The sequence below is a fragment of the Pteropus alecto genome, unplaced genomic scaffold (assembly GCF_000325575.1).
Source record: "Pteropus alecto unplaced genomic scaffold, ASM32557v1 scaffold20, whole genome shotgun sequence".
In the NCBI taxonomy this organism is placed as follows: Eukaryota; Metazoa; Chordata; class Mammalia; order Chiroptera; family Pteropodidae; genus Pteropus; species Pteropus alecto.
In genome coordinates, this window is record NW_006436298.1 from 4,106,679 (window position 1) to 4,128,909 (window position 22,231).

The 22,231-nt window shown below is 33.9% G+C and overlaps 1 protein-coding gene across 10 annotated transcripts in view; it reads right to left on the bottom strand.

Moving 5' to 3' along the window:
- The window catches only part of ADAMTS6 (ADAM metallopeptidase with thrombospondin type 1 motif 6), a 244,972-nt gene that overhangs the window by 221,043 nt on the left and 1,698 nt on the right, over positions 1-22,231 (bottom strand). For 8 of the 10 annotated variants that reach the window (XR_003046702.1, XR_003046701.1, XM_025047793.1 and 5 more), the window contains 3 exons: positions 16,469-16,607; positions 14,687-15,051; positions 4,990-5,158 (listed from right to left, as the gene is read on the bottom strand). Coding sequence is in view for 8 of the 10 variants with exons in the window: in XM_025047793.1 (XP_024903561.1) it covers positions 4,990-5,158; positions 14,687-15,051; positions 16,469-16,565 (631 nt within the window). In the remaining 2 variants the exon portion in view is untranslated. Of the gene's footprint in view, positions 1-4,989; positions 5,159-14,686; positions 15,052-16,468; positions 16,802-22,231 lie in introns of all 10 variants that reach the window. The other 2 variants (XM_006913076.3, XM_025047788.1) reach the window with 1 other exon arrangement.

The window sequence follows — 22,231 nt, forward strand, 5'->3', positions numbered from 1 at the left end:
TTCTTCAGTACACAGGAGACCTTTTAGTGCTGTGGAATTTATGAATACTTGCCTCATTTATACACATCTTCACTCAATAAACTTGAGCAGGTACAGGTCCTCTGCATAGCTCACTTTTATATCTTTATATTGAAGAGGAAATCTTTCTAATCTCCACTTATTGAAAAATTTAGTGAGGAAAATTAGATTGATTTATATAATATATATGACAGAAAGTGACACTTTCTCTATTTTTCTAATTTTTTTTAGTTTTTACCTTTCAAAAATTACTTTGGTAGACATCATAAATTTTAAGAAATAAAATGAAAAGGACCATGAGAAGTATCAGTCAAATATTTTTTAAAAAAAGTTTTTTTAACCTTTTATAGTCAAATACTTTTGAAACTCACATAAACTAGTGTCTTTATTCCTAAAGATCAAGAGAAGCAGAGACAAACTACTTCTTATTTCAATAATATATCCCCAAGACAGCCAGTGAGTATTCCCCTATGTCGAGTTGTGCCAGACAGACTCTTAGGGTGGCCCCTAGGACCTCTGCCTCCTGATGTTCACACCTCTGTGTGATCTCCTCCCCTTTAGTATGAGTAGGACCTGTGACTTGCTTCTAACTAATAGAATACAGCAAAGATGATGAGATGCACATGATTACATACAAATGAGTATTGTACATAATGATGTTATATAATATTATAGCATCTCTCTTACTAGAGTCTCTTCCTTGCTGGCTTAGAAGAAGCAAGCAACCAAGTCGGTGACTTGTACATGGCAACGAACTGACAGTGGCCTCTAGCAGACAGCCAGCCAAAAAGCTAAAGTGTTCAGTCCTGCAACAGCAAGGAACTGCATGCTGCCAAGAACCATGGGAGGGGAGAAGTGGATTCTTCCCCAGTCAGGACTCCAGATGAGAACCCAGCCCTGGCTGAGGCTAAGTAGATAACCCATCCATGTACAAACTTCTGGTTTACAGGAACTGTTACATAACAAAAGTATATTGCTTAAGCCTTTGTGTTTATGGTAATATTGTTATGAAACAGTTAAAATCTTTTCTGCATTATATAACTCCAATCTCTCCTGCTCCCTCTTCTGTGATCATAAAACCATTCATGTACTCAAATCATGTCTAGTCTTCCCTTCCTCTGACTGGACAACTTAACTGTCTAAACATAGGGTTTAGTTTCCATTATTTTGATCATTTTCACTTCTCTGATTTTTTAATTTCTCTTTATTTTTATTTAAAGAATTACACACCACTGAGCAAAATAAACACTTTGCAATGGTGTTTCTCATTAGGTAGCATTCTGTATAAAGTAGTGATTGTTATTATCATCATAATTTTCATAATTTTCAAACTTTTAGCTTTTAAATTGTTAGTCTGCTTGGCTATCACTCTATCAGACATATGCATTCATGATGTCTGATGACTTTTCATAAATGAAGAGACCTTATACTCAAAGAATTTGTAGTTTGATATACATATAATAGAAACGCAAACACACTGAAGATATAAAATCGAAGAGATAACATCTTCAGTTTCATTTTAAAAATTAAATTAATCCAGTATAATTAGATCATTGCAAAACAATATACATTCTCTAACTGTCAATTAACTGCTTAATGTTAAGTTTAATGAGCTGTAACTAATATATTATAGTCTAAAATAGAATACACAATTAACTTATTTTGTTTCAAAATAAAGATTAGTAGTTCTTCAAATGATACTCATTATATATGCTTTGCTCAGTTTAATTTTAGATAGAGTATAGAATGTTAAAGACAATATTTCTCCATAAACATATGCAAAAAAGAACTTGTCCCTAAAACCAAATACATGCATCTCTTTGTCATCTGAAATAAGATTTTAAGTGTCTGATCAATTTCAAAATATTTTTTAATATATAGCCATTCAAGATTATCTCATTGATCTGCTTTATTTTTCATTTATAGCACTTATTACTTCTTAACGCATGGCTATATATTTATTTATTTGGTATACTTAGTTAACTGTCTCTCTTCGCTATAATATAAGCTTCCTGGAAGCAGGGACTCTTCCTTCTTTTATTGCTGCCTCTCCAACACCTAGAATAGCCTTGCACATACATGCTAAACTAATATTTATTTAATACAGAAGTAGATAATGCAGGTAGAGGAACATAATAGCTATGTCAGTGGACTATAAGAACATTCAGAGAACATAGCACCTCCACGTACTCAGAAGGCAGATGACTGCCTGGCCTGCAGCCATAAAGAAGGCAGTGCACAAAGAGCTCTCAGCAATGCCTGCTCCCAAGGATGTTTTCTGCTGTTCCCATGGACATTATCAACTTGCTCTGCTCGAGCAGGCGGCTGGTCCACCGTTTCTATGAACGCTATCTGCTTCTGTAACTAAGCAGCACATCTTGCTCCAATCCACCTGAGAAGGCAGCTGCTTCCCTAATGAGATTTAATATATGCTTACTCCATAATAATAATAAAATGCAGAAATGTGCAAAAAAAATAAAAAGAAGAAGGATTTTTCCTAGCGGATCCCAAGGAACAGAGATTAAGCAACTCTTTTCTCCGAAGGCCTCAAGACTGCTGGATAATACTGGATGCGGTAGATTGTTACTGTAATAACTTACAATCTGTTTAAACCTCCCTGTATCCAGAACCTCGTTACTGCCCTTCCACACTGATTCTGGGCTTGAACATGTGACTTTTTTGGGCCGACATAATACATTTTATATGTGATACAAGCAGAAATTTAAAACTTGTTCTTTAGAATCCTGAGAGTTCCATGTAAAAAGACCTGGAGATTGAGAGACCACGTGGAGCTGAAATGATTTGTCCCAACTGTGTACCACTTCACTCCCCTGACCAACTGACCTTCCAACTACCAAATATGAAAGTGAAGAAAGACATCCTAGGACCTAGAACATCTGTCCCTAGCTGAGCTAGTTTAGACCAAAAGAACCACTCAGCTAACCCCAGAACTGTGAGAAATAACAAATGTTTGTTGTTTTCAGTCACTAAATTTTGGGATAGTTTGTTTTTTCAATAAAACCTAATTGATACCACACACACACATACACACACACACACACACACACACACACACACACACACAAAACATTCAGTTAACTCTGGTGTAAAAGCAACTTTATTTTCTTTTTATCCGGTATTTTCTAAATACTCTATAAAGAACAGATGTCACTTTCGTATTTTTAATTGATAGCTTAAATCTGAATAGAAAAATTCATATCTGAATATGAGATAAATATACCCACTGTCAAAAGGGTTTTTTATATCTTATATTTTTATATAAACTTGAGTACCCAATAACAGGTTAACTGGCAGTGTATGCCTATAAATGCACATCTCACTTGAACTAAGTTGTTGAAATAGTATCACAATTAAAATCAGTAGTTCTTAACCAGGCATTTCTCAAGCTTACTGAACACAAAACGCTTTCTTTCCAATAAAATCTAGTGACATTCCCACAGAACTTAAGAAACTGCTACTATAATCCCACTACTGGAAAGCCAGTGAAGTGTTTGAAGGTGTGTAGTACAGCCAGATTTAGGAGACAGACTTGGCTAAATATGAAAGACAAACCTGGAGACAGAAAGACCACTTAGAAAGTCATCACAGTGGTCCAGGCAAGAGATAATGAGGGTCTGAACTAAATTGACTGGTGTTAGGAACAGGTTAAAAGCGAGGACCATTTAGGAAATAGTCTCAGTAATCCAGGGGGAGAGATTGTAGAAGAAGAAAATCTTCCACAAAAGAGCAGAATTTTATGATGGCAGTTAAGAGTGGAGTTGGAGAACTGTTTGACTCATGCCTAAGCCATTGAAAAATAAAGATCTGCCTCTGTAAAACCAATAATGAGATAGGCACTTCAAAAGAGGATAATTCGAATATAAAAAATTATATCACAAAAGACAACTAAATATTTAAATCCTAGTTTTTAAAGAATATATATGTAGTTGTACTCCTAGCCTAACTTTTGTTAAATATAAGATAAAATAAACTATTTCCACAATGTTTAGTTTCATTACTCAATACATTATTATTATCTACTATAAAATTTTACTTCATATATTAAGTGGATTCACTTCAAGTGGCCTTTTTCTAGTACCAATTATTCTTGACCAACGAGAACCTCCTGTAATTAAAAGCCTCAGAGATTATTCGAGAAGAGAGAATGCAGAATGAGAATAGTCAGTTGAAGAAAGAACTTTAAAGAATACTTATAGTTGAAGCAGAAGATAAGGAGCCTATGAAGGATACTGAGGAGAAACAAAAGGGTGATGCATTCACTGGTCGCAAGGTAATCCATTCCATTTTTTGCATATCTACCTGTTGAATCCATCTCATTTTTCACTAAATTTATTTGTTGGTGAACTACTCTTTGTATTAAGCTGAAATCTGCCTCTGAAATACTCTGCCCCTAGTTCCAGCTACTAGAACTACATAAAACAAATCTAATCTTTTTTTAAAAAAATGTACTAGCCCTTTAAATGCTAGAAACAGTTATTTCAATAATAACGATAGCTACAACTTGACTGAGTAACTAATGTGTGCTGAGAGAAATATGCAGAGAGGTTGCGTAATTTGTCCAAAGCTACATCAAAGCTCATGTTCTTTCTACTATGCTGTGCTATGTCCTCTATTTCTCTAAATTCTAACCTTTAGACTATACAGCTGCCAAAATTCCTATCTCTAGTCTTACTCTTCTTTAATTCAGTCTCCAGATGGCTGCCAGAGTAATCTTTTGAAAAACTCAGATCTGATCATGTGATTCCTGCAGCTTACAATCTTTCAATGGGTTTCCAGCACACTTAGGATAAATGAACTCCTATGTGGCATTTTTAAAGAGGACTCTGGGCATTATCATTCTAATTACTAAAATTCTTGTTTACTTTTATTATGAACCTTACCATATGTGTCAGAAGAAAGAGAGTGGCAATACAATACAATACGATTTCTAAAAGCCATATGTTCACTTACCTGAAACCCCGCAATGAGAGTGATCATAGAGATGCCGTTCTTGAAGGGTAGACTTTTTGTAAATAACATGGGGATGGCCATTTTCATAACTAAAATGTTTGGAATCCTCTGTGGTATTCTTTAATGGTTCAATAAAATATTCTTCATCTTCTGTAGCAATAACACCATGCTAAAAGAAAAGGAAACAAAGGACTTACCAAGAAGAATCATTTGAAATATCATTACCAAAAATCCAAAATAAATTGATACCTCTCAAAAAAAAGAGGTTAAAGCACATGTTAATAGAAATTTAATGAATTGTCTATACTCAGAAAAACATTATATAAATTTTCCTTTTCTTTAAAAAGGATGTTTAAATAACTCTACACCCTATGCTCTGTACTAAGCATGACACATTATTTCCTCCAATCTTCCTGACAACTCTGTGAGGTAGCAGAGACTTCTTTGTGTTCACTAAGACTTATTTCCTTTCCAAATGGTGCACACTAAACTAGGTATAGCTTTGTAGTTGAGTTTTGGCCAATAGAAAATAGGCAGAGTGTTGTATATCACTTTCAGACCTAGCCTCTGAAAATGTCCCTAGTGGAATTTTCCACTCTCTCTGAAAAAAGACATGGAGGAGGTAGAAGCCAAAAAGAGAAGGAACCTGGGCTCCTGAGAGACCCCATGGAAAGCTGTCCAACACAGACACTGATATACAGGAGAAATAAACTACTATTATGATAACTACTGACATTTTAAAGTTTATGCTGCACCAATTAATATGTCCTTAATTACATCCCATATATCCCCATTTTGCAGATAAAGTGATAGGCTCAGAGGTTAAAAACTTACCCAACATTACAAAGAGGTAAGTGAAAGGGCTGGGATTCACACAAAGCTCTGCTCTTATTCACTTATTATATCACCTTACACCTATTTATTTCGTCAAGTCCTACTTAGCACAATCCTAGCTCCTCTTTAAAACTTTCTCTAGCCTAAATGGAGTAGCTTCACTCTCCTCTGAGCTCTAACAGAGCTTATTATTTATTTTTAATTAATTTATTTTTAATTAATTCCACACCGCTTTGCTACATCTCAGGTCCTAAAGCTCTATTTAAATTTGGAATGACTTTTTAACTGCATGTTTTATCTTCCAAATTATACAAGTTGCTTTCTTAAAACAAAAGGTTCTCTCTCACATTTCTTTGTATCAGTTACAGGCACAGAAAGTGTCTCATACGTACTATGTACACCAAATAAAAGTTTGCTGATTAAAAGAAATCAGATAGTAAAAGTTATCTGCATCAGAAATAAGAACTTCCATCATTGTCTAATAGTGTTTTCTAAGTGTGGCACATATGAGGACTGCTCTTAACCTGGCTAATTTACCCTGCAATACTGGATAAAACACAAACTCTCTGGGTGTATTTCCTCAGCTGGAAAAATGAAAGGGTTGGTGTAAATTAGTGGTTTGAAAACAGCACTCTGGGGAGCCCTAAGGGTTCCATGGAAGCCCCCTCAGGGGATTGCTCCAGACAACAAAGAGAGACCTACATGGTTTGGATTCCTAGGTTTAGGAATCAGCTGTGCTTTTATTAATGTATATATTAAGTTTCCACATAACATTTCATTTGAGAAAAGGTTCTGCTGCTTTAAAGAGAAAAAATGCTGAAAGCCTCTGGTCCAGATAATCTCTAAGTTCCCTTTGAAACTAAGCCTCTATGATTCTGTTTAGGAAAACTCATGTTAAATACCACATGCTTGGAAAAAAAGATGAGACGTAATCAGAACTGCACTAACTTATAGATAAAGTTGAAGCCACCTATACAAAATGAACTAAGGAATGCAAAAAAAAAAAAAGAGCATCCCTTAGTCATCTCATTATTTTCACCATTGTTTGCTTTACTTTCAAGATATTAGTCCCTAAATTAAATGCAAATACTTATGGGGATAACATAATATGCCGTTAAGAAACTCTAATACCTGAGCATGAATTACTTTACCAGGAGATTAACAATGTGAGGTAAACTGAGCACGGTTCCTGCAGAAAAGAGAGCATATACAAGAAGTTTTGGTAAGAGGGAAGAGTAGGAAGCAGGGTCTAGAGCACTGCCCGGAAAGGGAAGAGCACTAAAGTCATGACATGCTGGACTATGGGTTCTAAATTCTAAGTTCTCAGCCAAGAAACTCAGGTTTCTGGGGGAAAATAGAATCAGAAGCCTCGTAAGTAAGTACAATCTCTTAGACCTAAAGTTCTAAGGTCTCAGCCAAGAAACTCAGGTTGCTGGGGGAAAATAGAATCAGAAGCCTCGTAAGTAAGTACAATCTCTAATTTCAAGAATGAGAATCCAGAGATTCTGTGCATTAGGTACTCTGTAAGATATTCTCACATATTATCTCATTTAATCTTAATACCGCTTTGAAGTATGTACTACTTACTATTAGCTCCTTTTGCTGATGAAAAACTGAGATTGAGCAAAGTAACAAACTCATTTGATTGACTTTGGATACTGGACTCTTAGTCACTATGTTATCATTCCCCTACCCTCTTAAGGTTGTTTCTGACTTTATTCATTCACCAAGTATGTTCTGAGTGCCAATCACATGGCAGGTTCTGTTCTAGGTGGTGTGGATACAATACTGAACAAAACAAAGTTTCTGCTCTATCATGGAGTTCACATTCTGGTGGAAGGAGTTAGAAAAAAAGCAATTCATTCATTAAATGAATAAATGATGAATCAGGTAGTAATGAATGTTGACAAAAAATAAAGCAATATAAGAGGAAAGAAGGTAATTAGAAGTGAGGCAATTATACAAACTATTTAGGATGATCAAGGACACCCTCTAGAATAAGGTATTATTTGAACAGAAACCTGAGTAAAGTAAAAGAACAAACCAAACAGATATTTTGGGAAAAAACAGACAAGGCAGCGGGAACAGCACTGCCTCTGCATGGCAATGAGGAAGGAGCATGTGTACAGTATTTGATAAACAGTAAGCAGCTACTCTGGCTGGAGGGAAGGAAGGGGAAGACGATTATGAAATTAAGAAAGGTGCTGGGGGCCCGATGATGGAGGAGTTGAGTTAAGTGGGAGCCCCAGAAATCTATACATGCCTTCAAATAGCCTTGCTCTCACCTCCCTTGGCATCCAAACTCACCTTTACCCTGTCTGCCCCAGAACCACCAGAATTAATCTCATCACGCTCCCATTCCTTGCCATGCCGGTCCTTAAAAGAAACCAAGACGTATCCCCTGGATTCTATTGCTCACATAGTTTTACATATCAAGTTTTCTGATGCCATCTGCTACGTCTTGCTGTCACCATTTAAAATACTTCTACTGTTTCCTCTCAAACTATAGCTTCAGCCTCATCTGTGAATGTTCACTTCATCTGGGTCAAACAAAAATCTGATTTTCCCTAAATAACGTTCTTTCTTCCTTGAAATCCTCTGGAATGGTGGCTGCTTTCTCTCCTACATACCTCCTATTGAACTTGGAAGTAGGATATGTGTCCTTGTGACTCATTCCCATTTCCAAACAATTCTCCCTCTCTCTCTCCTCCAAAACAAAAAACACAAATTTTTGTCTGATTTCCAGCCATCACCTTCTCCCTCTGCTAGTTGCAGTTATCTACTGACCCAGAGCTGCTTTCTTCATTTCTTAAAGATTTTAGCTTCTGGATCACTGTCATTCTCTGCAATAACATTCCTGAAATAATTGTTGATTTCAATATCTTCATATATCATCGGTTCTTAAAATTTATATGTATGTGTGTGCACATATACCTTAGATCCCTTTGGAAGTCTAGGGGTAAAGCCTGGGATATTATTATTCTCAGAATAATATTTTAATTGCAAAAAAAAATTATAGGATTATAAATAAAACCAACTGTAGTGAAATACAGTTATCAAAATAGTTTTTAAATGTAATAGTAATGCATGTCTTTTGTAACTTTTTAAATAAGGAGATCTGCAGTAGATCTAATAATTAACATAATTTCACAATTAATATTTTGCTGATTAACACAAATAATATTTTGCTGAACCTTCAAAAACTGTAGAATGACATGAAAATACCTATAATTTCTATTGGGGGCAAAATCACAGGTCCTGCTATTACTTTATTGGTTTTTGAGCTATGTTCATAATAAAAAGAAATGCTAGGTTTCAGTTAAGATTTAGTAAAAATAAAGATGTAATTTTTCCACATTCTAGTTCACAAACCCCCTGAATTCTATCCATGGATGCCAGAATAAGAACTGCTGACACAGATGGTCCTCTCAATTCCTTGACCTCCTCTCTTTCAGATATCATGTCCTTCACCTTACCTTAGACACTCATACCCAGGGTCAAATCCTAGACTTTGGTATTATCAATATTTGCTACATCGTCATAGTCCCAATTTCAGGTATCCTATTCTTCTATCTTTCCAGTACTGTCTCTCTAATTTCTCAACTCCAAGAGATAGTCCTTTTATGCTCATTAGAACCCATTGATCCTTTTCATTGTCCTCCACCCATTTCAAGTCCTCACCTCCTAACCCAGCTTCAATTCCACCTTCAATTTCCCTGCCCTTTTCTCCCTTCATGGAATTTATTTGGCTAAATTACAACCCTGATTAAAGTCAAATTTGCTACTCTGGACCTACCCCCTTGCAGTTTTTAGCCATAAGAAAACACCAAGATGTTGACTAGTCTCATTTTAAATTTATCATCATGATCACAACTGTGTCTTTAATGCTTCATGGCAATGATACTACGTTTCTCTGGTTCATTACATATCTGGCTCTCCTGGATGAATATTTCTTATTTTTTTCCTCTCTTCTTAATCCCCTAATACCTCATCTTCTCATCTTTTATTCCAATAGACAATATTGCAAAACCTCCTACAAACTCCTACAACCACAAATACCCCACCCACTTGAATCTCAAGTCCATATAATCTATCTTATTTCCTGTTATTATGGATGAACTGTCTAGTCTCCAAGCTAAGGACAATTATTATATTTATGCAGATAATTCCATCCCTTCTTACCTATCATGAACATCACTCTAGAAATTTCCCATCTCTCTACATAATCATTCCTATCAAACAAAACAAAACCTCCTTTCATCCCCACTTCTGCCTGCAGCAACTGAACATTTCTTGCTGTTCCAAAATTCCTTAAAACAATTGTCTATAGTCTTTTCTCCCATTACTTCTTAAACCTAATTCAATCAGGTTGTTGCCTCTTTTCCAAACCCCACCATGACTGCTTTTGTCAAGGTCACCAATAATCTCCTCACTGATAAATTCAATGGTCATTTTTCAGTCCTGTTCTTATTTTGACTCAGCAGCATTTTTCTCTTGAAATACCTCTCTTTGCTTCTAGGATATATGCCTGCTATTCCTTCAATTTCTTACTATAGTGTTTGCTGTCTCCACCATATCTTTCTAACTTCCTTACGCCCTCTTAAGTATATTTATTCTCCCCATCTAAGCTATTTTATGTAGTCTCCCGGCTTTAAGTGCCATCTATATATTGACGACGCCCAAATTTATAAGTCCATAATTCACATCTCTCTCATGAACTCCAGACATGCATATCCAACAGCCTATAGAATACCTCAAGTTTAACATGGCAAACTGAACTTATGATATATACCACCTCCTCAACCTACTCTTCCTACAGCTTTTCCCTATTAGTTAATGCCTGAGTCTGCCTCATCTCAGTTGATGACTGCTGTATTCTTCTAGTTGCTAAGGCCTCAAGCTTGGAGTCATCACTGATTTTATCTTGTGTCCTCTAAAACCTAACATCTGGCACCCAGTTCCATTTCTGACTTCACCTTCCATTATTCTTCCTCTCTTTCGCTTAGCTCTAGCCATGGTAGTCTTCTTGCTTTTCTTCGAACACTCTAAGATAAGACCTTTCCACCTGGAAAGCTTAACCCTCAGATGTCAGCATTCCCTTCCTCATTTCCCTTAGAGTTTTGACTCAATATTTTTCCAACTCAGAACTTATCGTTATCGAACATACTATAACTTTTATTTATCTTATTGTGTATCTCGACTAGAATGCAAGCTATACAATGACAGAAATTTTTATTTTGTTCACTGTTGTACCCCTAGCACCTAGAACACGGTCTGATCTATGACAAGTATTTATAAGTATTTGGTAAATGAATGAATGAATAATGGAAAAACTAGAAAAGCAACTGTGGATATAAGTAAATGAACAGAAAATCTAATTGGATCACTGGTCTTTTCTAACTAGCTATACAGCATTTAATATCTTCAGAAAGATTAAAGGAAATCATTTTTCATGAAATAAAAATAAGATACGAAGAAAAACACAATCAAAAAAAGGAAAATCTCCTGAAAATTAGAAATATGACTGCTGACTTTTTAAATCAATTGAAGGGAAAAAAAAGGCAAAATTAGGGAAATCTCATAGAACTTAGAACAAAAGAAAAAAGAAGGAAAAGAGATAAGAGAAGCAGAGAACCAACTACTGAAGAGTGGAGGGGAGAACTAAGGTGAGAAAATTATTAGGAAATTATTTTTTAAATTTCTCTAAGCTAAAGGAGGGTCTTTAAATTGAAAGTACCCATCAAATACCAAGTTGAGATCAGAAGCCCTAAAGCTTAACACATTATAAAAGTCTTGAAACAGAAAGAATAAAGATCACTTTCATTGAAGAAAAATTTTTAAGAAAAACAAGACTTCTATCTACTGCCCAACATGAACCCATGCTATTTTTTTTTACATCTTTAAGTCTTTTCCTAAAATACAAAACCATATAGATGAATTTGATGCTCTATATTTCTTTTTCCCAATTCCATCATCCATGGTTCTGAAGGAAAATGAACCTAAAATTTCACATCCAACTAAATTATTAATCAAAAATGAGGACAATATAAAGTCACTTTTAAATATGCAAGGACTCAGAAATTTTACTTCTCAGGCACCTTTGAGATAATTACTTGAAGATGTTCTCTAACAAAACGAGGATGTAAACACAAAAAAGAGGAAGATGTGGAACCCACCAAGGAAAAAAGAAATCCCAAGATGAGAGAGATGCGTAGTAACCCAAGAAACTAATTAACCAGTAGACTCCAAGAAAAATGCCTCCAAAAAAGAAGGGAATATATTCCAAGCAATAGATATAAACACAAAGGAACTGGATAATACTGACCACTGAGCAAAAAAAAAAAAAAAAAAAAAAAAAAAAAACCCTTCTCAATAAAACAAAATAAAATTAGAAACTCTGGAAAAACAAGACCTGAATAAGAAATAAGAAAGCTATGGTCCTAAAATGTGACATTATTTTAAATAGCTGTTAGACTATCATGTTAGAAATTTTTCCTTTGAATGGTGCAGGGTTGTAATACTGAAACTATGGATAAGGAAATATGATTTCAATGATCTCTACATTGAAAACTATTTTTTATAGAACAACTAAAATTAGAATTGATTAAAATGGAACTTTGAATAGCAGGATTTTTAAAAAAACCTTGTTTACATATTCCATTTGATTAAAATGAAACATGATACAAAATAAGCATGAAGGTGAAGTATCTGCTCACAAATTCCTTATCAGTTGTTAAGGGGAAATGGTTACTTTAGTAGACAAACATGGCAGACCTCACCTTAATTAAATAAACAAAATTAGTCAATACGAACTATGCTGTTTCAATAGGAAACAAAGTAAAACTGAAAGGTGTTGACTAATAGAGAGAAAGAGAACAAGAAATAGGAAGTCTCAGTGAGAATGAAGAATAGATGGGTGACGCTCTCCTATCCCCTTTAGTTTAGAAAAGTTTCCATTTTCAACCTTATTCTCACTTTTGACTCATCAAACAACATCTTTCACAACTTCACTGTCACTTAAATTAATGGGTCTCAAATTAACTTGTTCCCAGAATTAAATTCTTTTTTAAGTTTCAGAGGTATACTTCTCAAATCCCAACTAGATATATTTAACCCTTATTTCTTCAGATTCCTTACATTTACTATATAAAAAATCACTCTCTTCATCTTCCTCTCCAATCCAGCATTCAATTGGCATTCCCTTTCTCAGCCTGTAAAATTCATAAACCACCCATTTCCAAAATTAAAACCTCAGCTATCATCCATTACTTTTTCTCCTTCATTCACACCCAGTTCAATTCTATTTTAACTTCTTAAAATATTATTAAATATCTACTATGTACTATATGTCTTATTAGAGGCCAAGGAAGGAAAAATTAACAAGATACCAATCCTTTAAATTTTCTCCCCAAAACGTGGTTCAAATTCATTCTATCTTCTCCATTCCCGTACCATTGTATTGGTATAGTTCTATATTATCTCTTACATGTTCTGACTCATCTTCCTAGCTCTAATCACTCCTCTCAAATCTCACAACAGAATTAGTTTTTTTCCCTCTAAATCTCAAATTTGTTCACTTCTCCACCCTGTCAACATTATCAATGGCATAATTAATGTTAATGCCAACTTAAAGAGCTTGATCAATGATTAGGGACAGTATTTTCCAATCGTATTTCAGACAGAGTAAGTGTTATTTCAACATATGAAAACTTTTAAAACACAGATTTATTTTGGATAATTCATTTCTATTCAGAAAGATAAATGTTTTGTGTATAAAGCCTAACAATGCTTATAAAGAAACTAGTGATAAATGTACTCAATGTATCTATTTATAGAAATTAAACCTAAATCTAAAAATCTTAGTAATCATTTTGACCCATTAAGAGTTATAGAAAATAGCCAATCTGAGCTAATCCTTATATATACCTATAGCGAAAATTTTCCTAAACCATGGTTCTTAATACTTCTTTCAAATTTAGAACTTATTTAAACTCAATTTTAACTACGTAGTTTTTTTATATTGAAGTAGAAATTAGGATATGAATGTCATAGAATAAGGAAGAAAAACAGTTTCTGAAAGTATGACCTGAGCATAAAAATGTCTGTGCTCTTTTACACAGATAAAGCTTTAATGGAACATCTACATTAGTCTGAATGAGATTAAAGCAGTCGAGAAAGTATGGGAATATGCTTTTGTTCTGCATTACTGTGCACAACCTTGGACTGTGTATTTACCATTAGACTAGAATGAACTCAAATACCCAGGATAGACCCTACACTTTTGAAATCAATTTTCTAAGTAAAATAAGACTTATTATCAATCTTCAGATAAATGCAGAAAAAAATTATTTCATAGAGATATCAGTATAAAAGATTGTCCTTCAAGAATTTTTAACCATAAGTAGGTCGTACATAATTTGAAGCTATGTTGCCTACCAGAGAAAAATATTATAGAAAGAAACCTAAAGAGGCAATCAATGTCATGGTTTCCTGAAATAATACATACATGTACATACACGCACAACTTTAAACACTTCACTAATGACTGAGTTTTGTTTATGCATAAAAGATATCTTATCTGAACAGAAAAACTTAAATCTAAAATTAAACCTGAGGTTTCATTCATTCTTCTACTAATAATATAGAGTTTTAAAAATAGCTCTAACTTTGAAAAATCAACACAAACATGATCAAAAAGACTATCAAAAGGCAGCAAAAATAACAAAAAATTTAGACTGTTAACTTCCCTACTTAAATCACCTGTGTGTATACATATATATATATTTTTTTTAATGTGAGAAAAGACATTTACATTGTGAATTTATTTCCCCATCAGAAATTTAAAATTATAACATCTACTTACCAACCCAATACAGTTGCTTAAAGCCACTTTAGTTGTACTACGTTGATCTTGCAAGTATCCTGTGTAATGACAGTTGTCTAAAAAATCATGTTTCCACTGGGGTCCATCTTTCCCCCAGTATTCTACAGTAAAATGTTTGGACACGAAATCTGTGTTGAGAGTCAAGTTTAGGTGAAAGTGCTTGCCATAGGCTGAAAGTTTAAAAAATAACTTAGATACTGCCTGCTGTGGATCGATAGGGTCCATACTCCGTCTTCTCCTGGAGTGTTTATCATTTTTCACAGTAAAGCTGAGGAAAGCTCCATTTTGATCAACCCTTATTGGAATAGTTAGCTGGTAGTGTTCTAGGTAAGTCAGGAATTCCTCTTTGTAATCATGAGGCAGAGAATCCAGAAAAAAACACATGGAAGAAAAGAAAATTTAACAGAACCAAGAAATAGCAGTATAAACAACAACATCAGTTAAAACTATGCATCGTCATGTGAGGTATGGACAAAAATGTTATATTAAGCAAAAATAGAAGAGTAAAAGTTTAAAATCTAAAGATTAATTAAGTTCCAATTATTTCATTCCTCAAAATATTATTTTAAAATTATTTTAAAAGACTTATTCTTTTTTAAATTTAATTTTAAAAACATGGATTCTAAGAGGTAAATTCTACAGGAAATGTATTTTATACTGAATTTAAAATACTGAACAATACACATATGTAAAAGAATAAAATTTAGCTCAGATAAAATATATTTGTAAGTTATCCGAGTTTATATAGAATTTTTATAGCTTTGTTGAAATTTTTTTTACATAAATCATCAGTTAAAATGTAAAATACTGTAGTCACTTTGTGAAACAGTCTGCCGTCCCTCAAATGATTCAACATGGAACTACCATCTGACCCACTGCTAGTTATGTACCCAAGAAAATGAAAACACACATCCACACAAAAACTTGTACATAAATATTCATAGCAGCATTATTCATAATAGCCAAAAGGAGGAAGTTTACTCAATTGTCCATCAACTGATAAATGAGTAAAATGTGGTATATTCACATAATGAAATATTGTTCTGCAATAAAAAGGAATGTAGTACTGATACATGTTATAACATGAATGAACCTTCATAACCAAAGTTCATTATCTAACATTATAAAAACATGCTAAAGTAACCAGTCACAAGAGAACACATATTATATGATTCCATTTACATGAAATATCTAGAATAGGCAAATCTCTAGAGACAGAAGTAGAGCAGAGGTTGCCTTGGGCTAGGGGTGAAGGTACAGGATTTCTTTTGGGGATTATGAAAATGGTCACTATTGTTCAACTCTGTGAATATATTATAAACCATTTAAATTGTACACGTTAAATGGATTAATTACATGATGTATATATCTCAAAAATCATAAGAATGGCAAAAAATTCAGAAGACTATTGAACATATTTTCCTTACTTAGGTGTACTAAATATTACCTTCTTAACCACATCTTCTTAACCACATCTTCTTTAAGCTAGGTTTACCAAGGAAAACCACATCTTCTTTAAGCTAGGTTTACCAAGGAAAACCAAACGTCTGCCTGATGCCTCACTGTCTATACATGGAGTTCACCCACAAATATAAATATTAAATACTAGTAGAACAAGTGAAATGAACACTAAATTGAGTAGACCCTTTTTTCCTATCACTACATATCCCCCAAAAGGTGTTTACCACACTAAATATTCAGAATCTTTTCTCGTCAGATTAATAGCATTATTTTTTGTGAATTTCAAAGCAAAAATCCTACCTTGTGAACTGTATGAAAGCCGGTGGTCACTATGAAATTCCGATGAAGCCATGATGAGGCTCAAAATCCAGGTCAACATCTTCCACAAAATTTCCATAATTTAGAAAACTGGATGATTTTTTGGAGGGCTACCTATGTGCTAGAGAGTCAATACCATAGCAAATTAGTTATTAGTCGGTCCACTGTTTAACAGGTACTTTTTTCCAACATCCCGTACTTTCTTCTATATCTGGATTCATTTTCTCAATCCAAAATGAAAAAATTAATGATGGTAAAATTTTCATAAGCAAAGCATTAGGCTGATTAGTTACTAAAGTATGGCCATTTTTTAACCTAGAAAAACAAAAAAAAATTTAAGTTAACTGAAAAATATCCTGAATGGGCAACTCTATGCTGCTAAATGCCTCCCAAAGGACATATACTACAAAATAACTTATAGCTAAATTAGACCATTGTTGTTTTTTATAGCCTAAATACAATTCGCAAGACTAAACAAAGAGTTAGAAACCTAAATGTTTAGCAGGATAATGTCAGAGCTATTGAATAATCAGAGAAGGAATCTGAAGAGAAATCACAAAAATTGTTCTTTTTAAAAACTCTGAAGATAATGTGTGGGTACAGTGACTAAATTTCTTTTGATAAAATAAAAAGTAGACTGACTTCACAATCAAAGTTCATTCTATACAAGTGTTAAACAGTATATGATCCCATTCCTTAACATGCTTTTTACAACACTTATATCCAGAGAGTGATCTGTTGCTTTATTAGGTACCTATCACTTTTTCTTACAGAGTTGATCTACAGACACACAGTGACATTTAGCTGCTGTCTGAACACTCAAGACAGTAACATAAACTAAACTTCTAAAAAAGTTAAACCATATTTACAGTAACTTGAGTTTATCTGGAAGTCTTATATGACATAGGAAACATATGTAAGGCAACTTCAACTATCTAGAATCTAACTGAAAGAAAAAGAAATTCATTTTATGAAAAGAAAGTAATTTCAAATATTCATTTCGGGTATCACAACAGATTTCATGTTCTATCTCATGTACTTTCCCTTCAACTTACAACCTCACTCAGTCTATGAATTCACATTTTATACAGAAAACTAGCACACCTGTCTACCTGATTTCCCAGCACTTTAAAAGAAAATAACAAAGGGACTAGAAACAAGCTCACTAACAGCAGAAGTGTGACCAAAAAAAGGAGGAAAAACTAAAATGTAGTTTTAGAACCCAAAATCAATACAGTTTGGAGTACAGGCAAACAGCCCTTACTTATAGGTTTAACAGTTCTTATTGTGCATGTGACTATGTTATAGCTCAGTATCTGATATTCAGAATACTATGTCTGAGTCAGGAATAAAAGGTTAAATTATTCTTAATAAGACGATTTACTGTTAAGATAGAGAAGTATATAAAATATATTAGAGATGATCATCTCACATCCTTAATAATGGTATTACCATTTAATAAATGCTTACATACTTACTGGTTAAAAAATGCAGTGGCTAAAATAAAATCACTCTAGGCATATAAAAAGATATTTGTAGTTAACAAGAAAATTAATTTTTGTGGAATATTTCATTCCCTATGGTGCTAGAAATATTGGTTATTACAACACATAAAACCACCACAACCATTTAAAATTCCATATGTCTGTCACCACAAGTTATTAAACTGCTAAATTTTGGAAAAACTAATTCATTAATCAACAAATATTGTCTTACTATGTTTCCAAAATGGTGTTATAACAAGGGGATACAGAAAAGATTAAGACACAACCATTACTCATAATTTAGGTAACAAAGGAAAAAATTTAAGGTAGAAATGACATATGCCATAATGAAATTATGAAGAGGTGTTACAGAGGATCAGATGAGGGAGATGACTTCTGAATCAGAGAAGGATGAGGCAAAAAAAACAAGTCAAATTGCTGGGGGCAATCATTACAAATTAAAGAAATCGATTCCACAAAGTTTAAATGGTAAGAAAAAAATTGAAAATAGTATTAGTAATAACAGTAAGTTTCATTCCTATGCAGAAGACTAACAGATAATACCTGGAAAGGTAGTTTAAGGTCATACTAAAAATAAAGAGAATTTTAAATATATGTTACTTCTTTTAATATTCATAGCAATCTTGTGAAGTAGGCATTACTGCCCTAAGTCAGGCAGACTCCAATGATCCTGCTTCTTGATATCCACACCCTTATATTATCCTCTTCCCTTGAATAATTTGATCCCAACCAATAAGGTCTATTATCCCACCCTGGTAGAGGGGATGTCACTTCCATGATTAGATTACAAAAGATTCTAACTTCCATCTTACTAGTAGACTCTCTCCCTTGTTGACTTTGATGAAGCAAGCTGCCATATAGAAAGGATCACATGGCAAGGAACTGAGAACAGCCTTCAGAAAACCACTAGCAAGGAACTGAGGGCATCAATTCAATAGCCTGCAAGAAATTGAATCCTGCCCACTAATATGTAAGCTTAGAAGCAGATCTCTTCTAGTAGTCAGATAGCTAGAGCCCAGAGTCATATACAAGGCTACTTGGCTCTAAAGTCTAAATTCTCTCTATTACATCACACTTCCAGTTTAAGGCACTCTAGCTTAAATATTCAATAGCAGTTGCATTCAATCAGTGTCAAATAAGATATTCATAAAATGGTATAGGTTAATTAATATGAATAGTTTTAAGAAACTTTATACACAATAATTGTTTCATCTCAAAATTACTTCTACAATGATTTAGGCAAGACAGCAGGTACTATATAGCCTTTCTCAAGCAAAAATCTATAAAGAGATTAATTCACACCATTATTCAATAATAGTAAGGAAAATAATCCAATTATCTTGATTCCCAAGCTACTTACATATATACTCCAACTCCAAAATTGTTTCATGAAAAAGTCTTCATTGTTTTAATTTTTTCAGATAAACCGAGTGTTAGTATAATAATGTCAGACATTAAAAAGTCTCTCTTATACTTTTAAGTAATCTTCCTTTAAAGAGGAATATATAATTAATATGTTTCAGTTAAATTTCTAGTAATGGTAATAGATTTGTACTGAATCATTCATCCTTTTTTCCTATTATCTTGGGCTCTGAAACTAATGATTAACTTAGCAATATAGTTAGCAGGGTTTAGGGAAAACCTCTTTTCCCTTTTGAGAAATTTCCTGCTCTTCAGTTTTGTAACCCCTCCATTCTTACCATTACCAGCACTGTCCTGTAACACTTAATGCTCAAACTAAGTAAGCCAGCAGCATTGACAGAAAAAGTAACATAGAATAACATTCGATTTAAGGACTTGTAGTAAGAGGACACTGGTGAGTAGCAGAAAGAGCAGGACTTTGAAGTTAAACAAACCCGAGCTACAATCTTAGTTCCATCACCAGCTACAGTATCTGGCGCGCGGGCACTCAATAAATTTGAGTTTCTTTCTCTTTTCTCACTTCCACCCTCACTTCCCATTTATTTTTCCCAAGCCTCCAGTGCCAGTGAAGAAACTTGGTAAGTAAATGAGTTGGCTCAATCTCAACTAATATCATCAACAACTAACATATCTAACCACTGTTAGACATCTCACAATAAAAATGAAGGGGTTAACTTATTTTCTGACACCTGCTGGAGAGCTTAATCTGCATATCATAAACAAATATGTATAGGCACTGACTTTTCTAGATCTAGTTCCCAAAATTCAGACTAACATTAAAATAGTACATAATTATCCAGAAATCATAATGCATTAACTTTTTACATTGTATAGCAGAAGTGTTACTATATGTTGTGGAAAGCACAAAGGCTTTGAATACTGGCTTGACTCCAAGTTACTTAAACTCTGAATCTCTTTCCTCATCTATAAAACAGTGATAATGATACCTTCCTTCCAAACACTAGTTGAGAGGTTAAATTAGATTACACATGATGTAAAGTGTCCCCACACTTCACTTTAATGGCTATACAAATATTAGCCCCCTCTCACCCTCCCTTACATGACTCATCGCTTTTCAAAGGCCTTCTTTCAAAAATAGTTTCATGTCCCTCCTTCCTTCCTTCCCTCAAATATGTGAAAATGAAAATGATGTTGGAATCAATCAACTATATTGTATTGTCTTTTAGAGCAAACAGTGAAGAATGGAGGTCATGATAACTGGGTTTACAATATTTTATATTGGAAAACAATCAAAATTTCCATTTTATTTTAATTTCACATATGCTTTTTTCCTAATACAAAAGCACCAGCCAGTAAAGTTAAGGGATCATTTACCTGCTTCCATGGATCAAAGCTACATTAGCTAAGCAGAAATAAGATTAGACAACTTGCACTATAGTAATTCCCTCAAGTAGTCAGCCCTGGTTGAAAGGCACTTACTTGTCTTTTTCCTCTATCATCTTTACTTCCCACTCAAGTGATCTGGGAGTAGCCAAGGTAATAATTTCCTGTCCTGAACTATTATTATGGAGCTAAAGAACATGCATAACATCTTTCCGAACTTCTTTCATCCATCTTAACTCTGGTTATTTATTTTAAAGATGATCTGGTTTTCACAGAGAAAGCAACAATACCATGCTCCCTTCAGGTATTTAATTTTTATATGTGAAAATTAACCTCTCATTTCTTTTTCCACTTATTCTCTCAACAAATATTTATTGTCATATACTATCTGCCAAGGACACCACTGGGCTATAAGTACAACGTTCCCAGATCATTTATAAACTTTGTGAGATTGGTTTCCAAAAAAAGGTATAATTAAACACACTCAAAACTTATCTGTCAAGAAAAGTGAATGAGCCAAAAGCAAAAATACAAAACATTATTCTACAAAATTCAAGCCCTAAATTACATATAGTTCTGAACTGTTTTTTTTCCAGGTGGCAAGTTAGATACACTTTATCTGTATTATAACTTCTCTCCTGACAAACAGAAACACCTTTTTCTCTTGAGGTTAGCTCAAAATGTTGATAATCAACTATGTCCTTTGGTATAACCAAAAGACCTATCAAACTCTTCTACTTTTTCTTCTTCTCCTCAGAAATGTTCCAAAGAATGTGCTATTAACTCTCTTAATATATTACTCTCTATTCTCTCACAAAAGTCACATACAGGATAAGATTTGGCATACAGACACATCCTAAACCACTAGTAGCTACTAGTGGTTGCTAAGGAAATGAAGAGGAAGTGGTAAGAGTAGACAAGAGTAGGAATTAGTCTCACACGTATTGGCCCAGACATGAAAAGTACTAAAATATTCCAAGTCTTGAGGTTAGAGATTTTTCCCCTTGGGAATCACAAAAACATTAATACCACAACATAGATTTCATTTGCTGCCACTTGTGGCAAATGAATGAATTTGATTTCTTTGAAATCAGTTTATTTGCTTCTATTCACTATTCTTCAAAAATCGAAAACACCAATGATTGCACTTAAACACTAAATTAATATAAACCAGAAGTGCAGTTACCACTTTGGTGAAACACAGGAAAACAATTATCTCCAAAATTAATTTTCTCAATTTCGTTCAACTATACAAGTTTTACTTTACATATCTTTCCCTGCAATGAATTTTAAGAACTGTCATTCCCACATCTGAGTTTCCGTCTAATCAACATAAGCTAAAGAAAGAAAAACAAAACAAAGAAAATTAGTCCAAGAAATTTAAGCATAAAAGAATATGTTGAAAATCGCACTCCAGTGTCTTTTTAAAAGTTCCACGCAATGGTTCAGTTACCCCTTTCCTCCCCCCCCACCC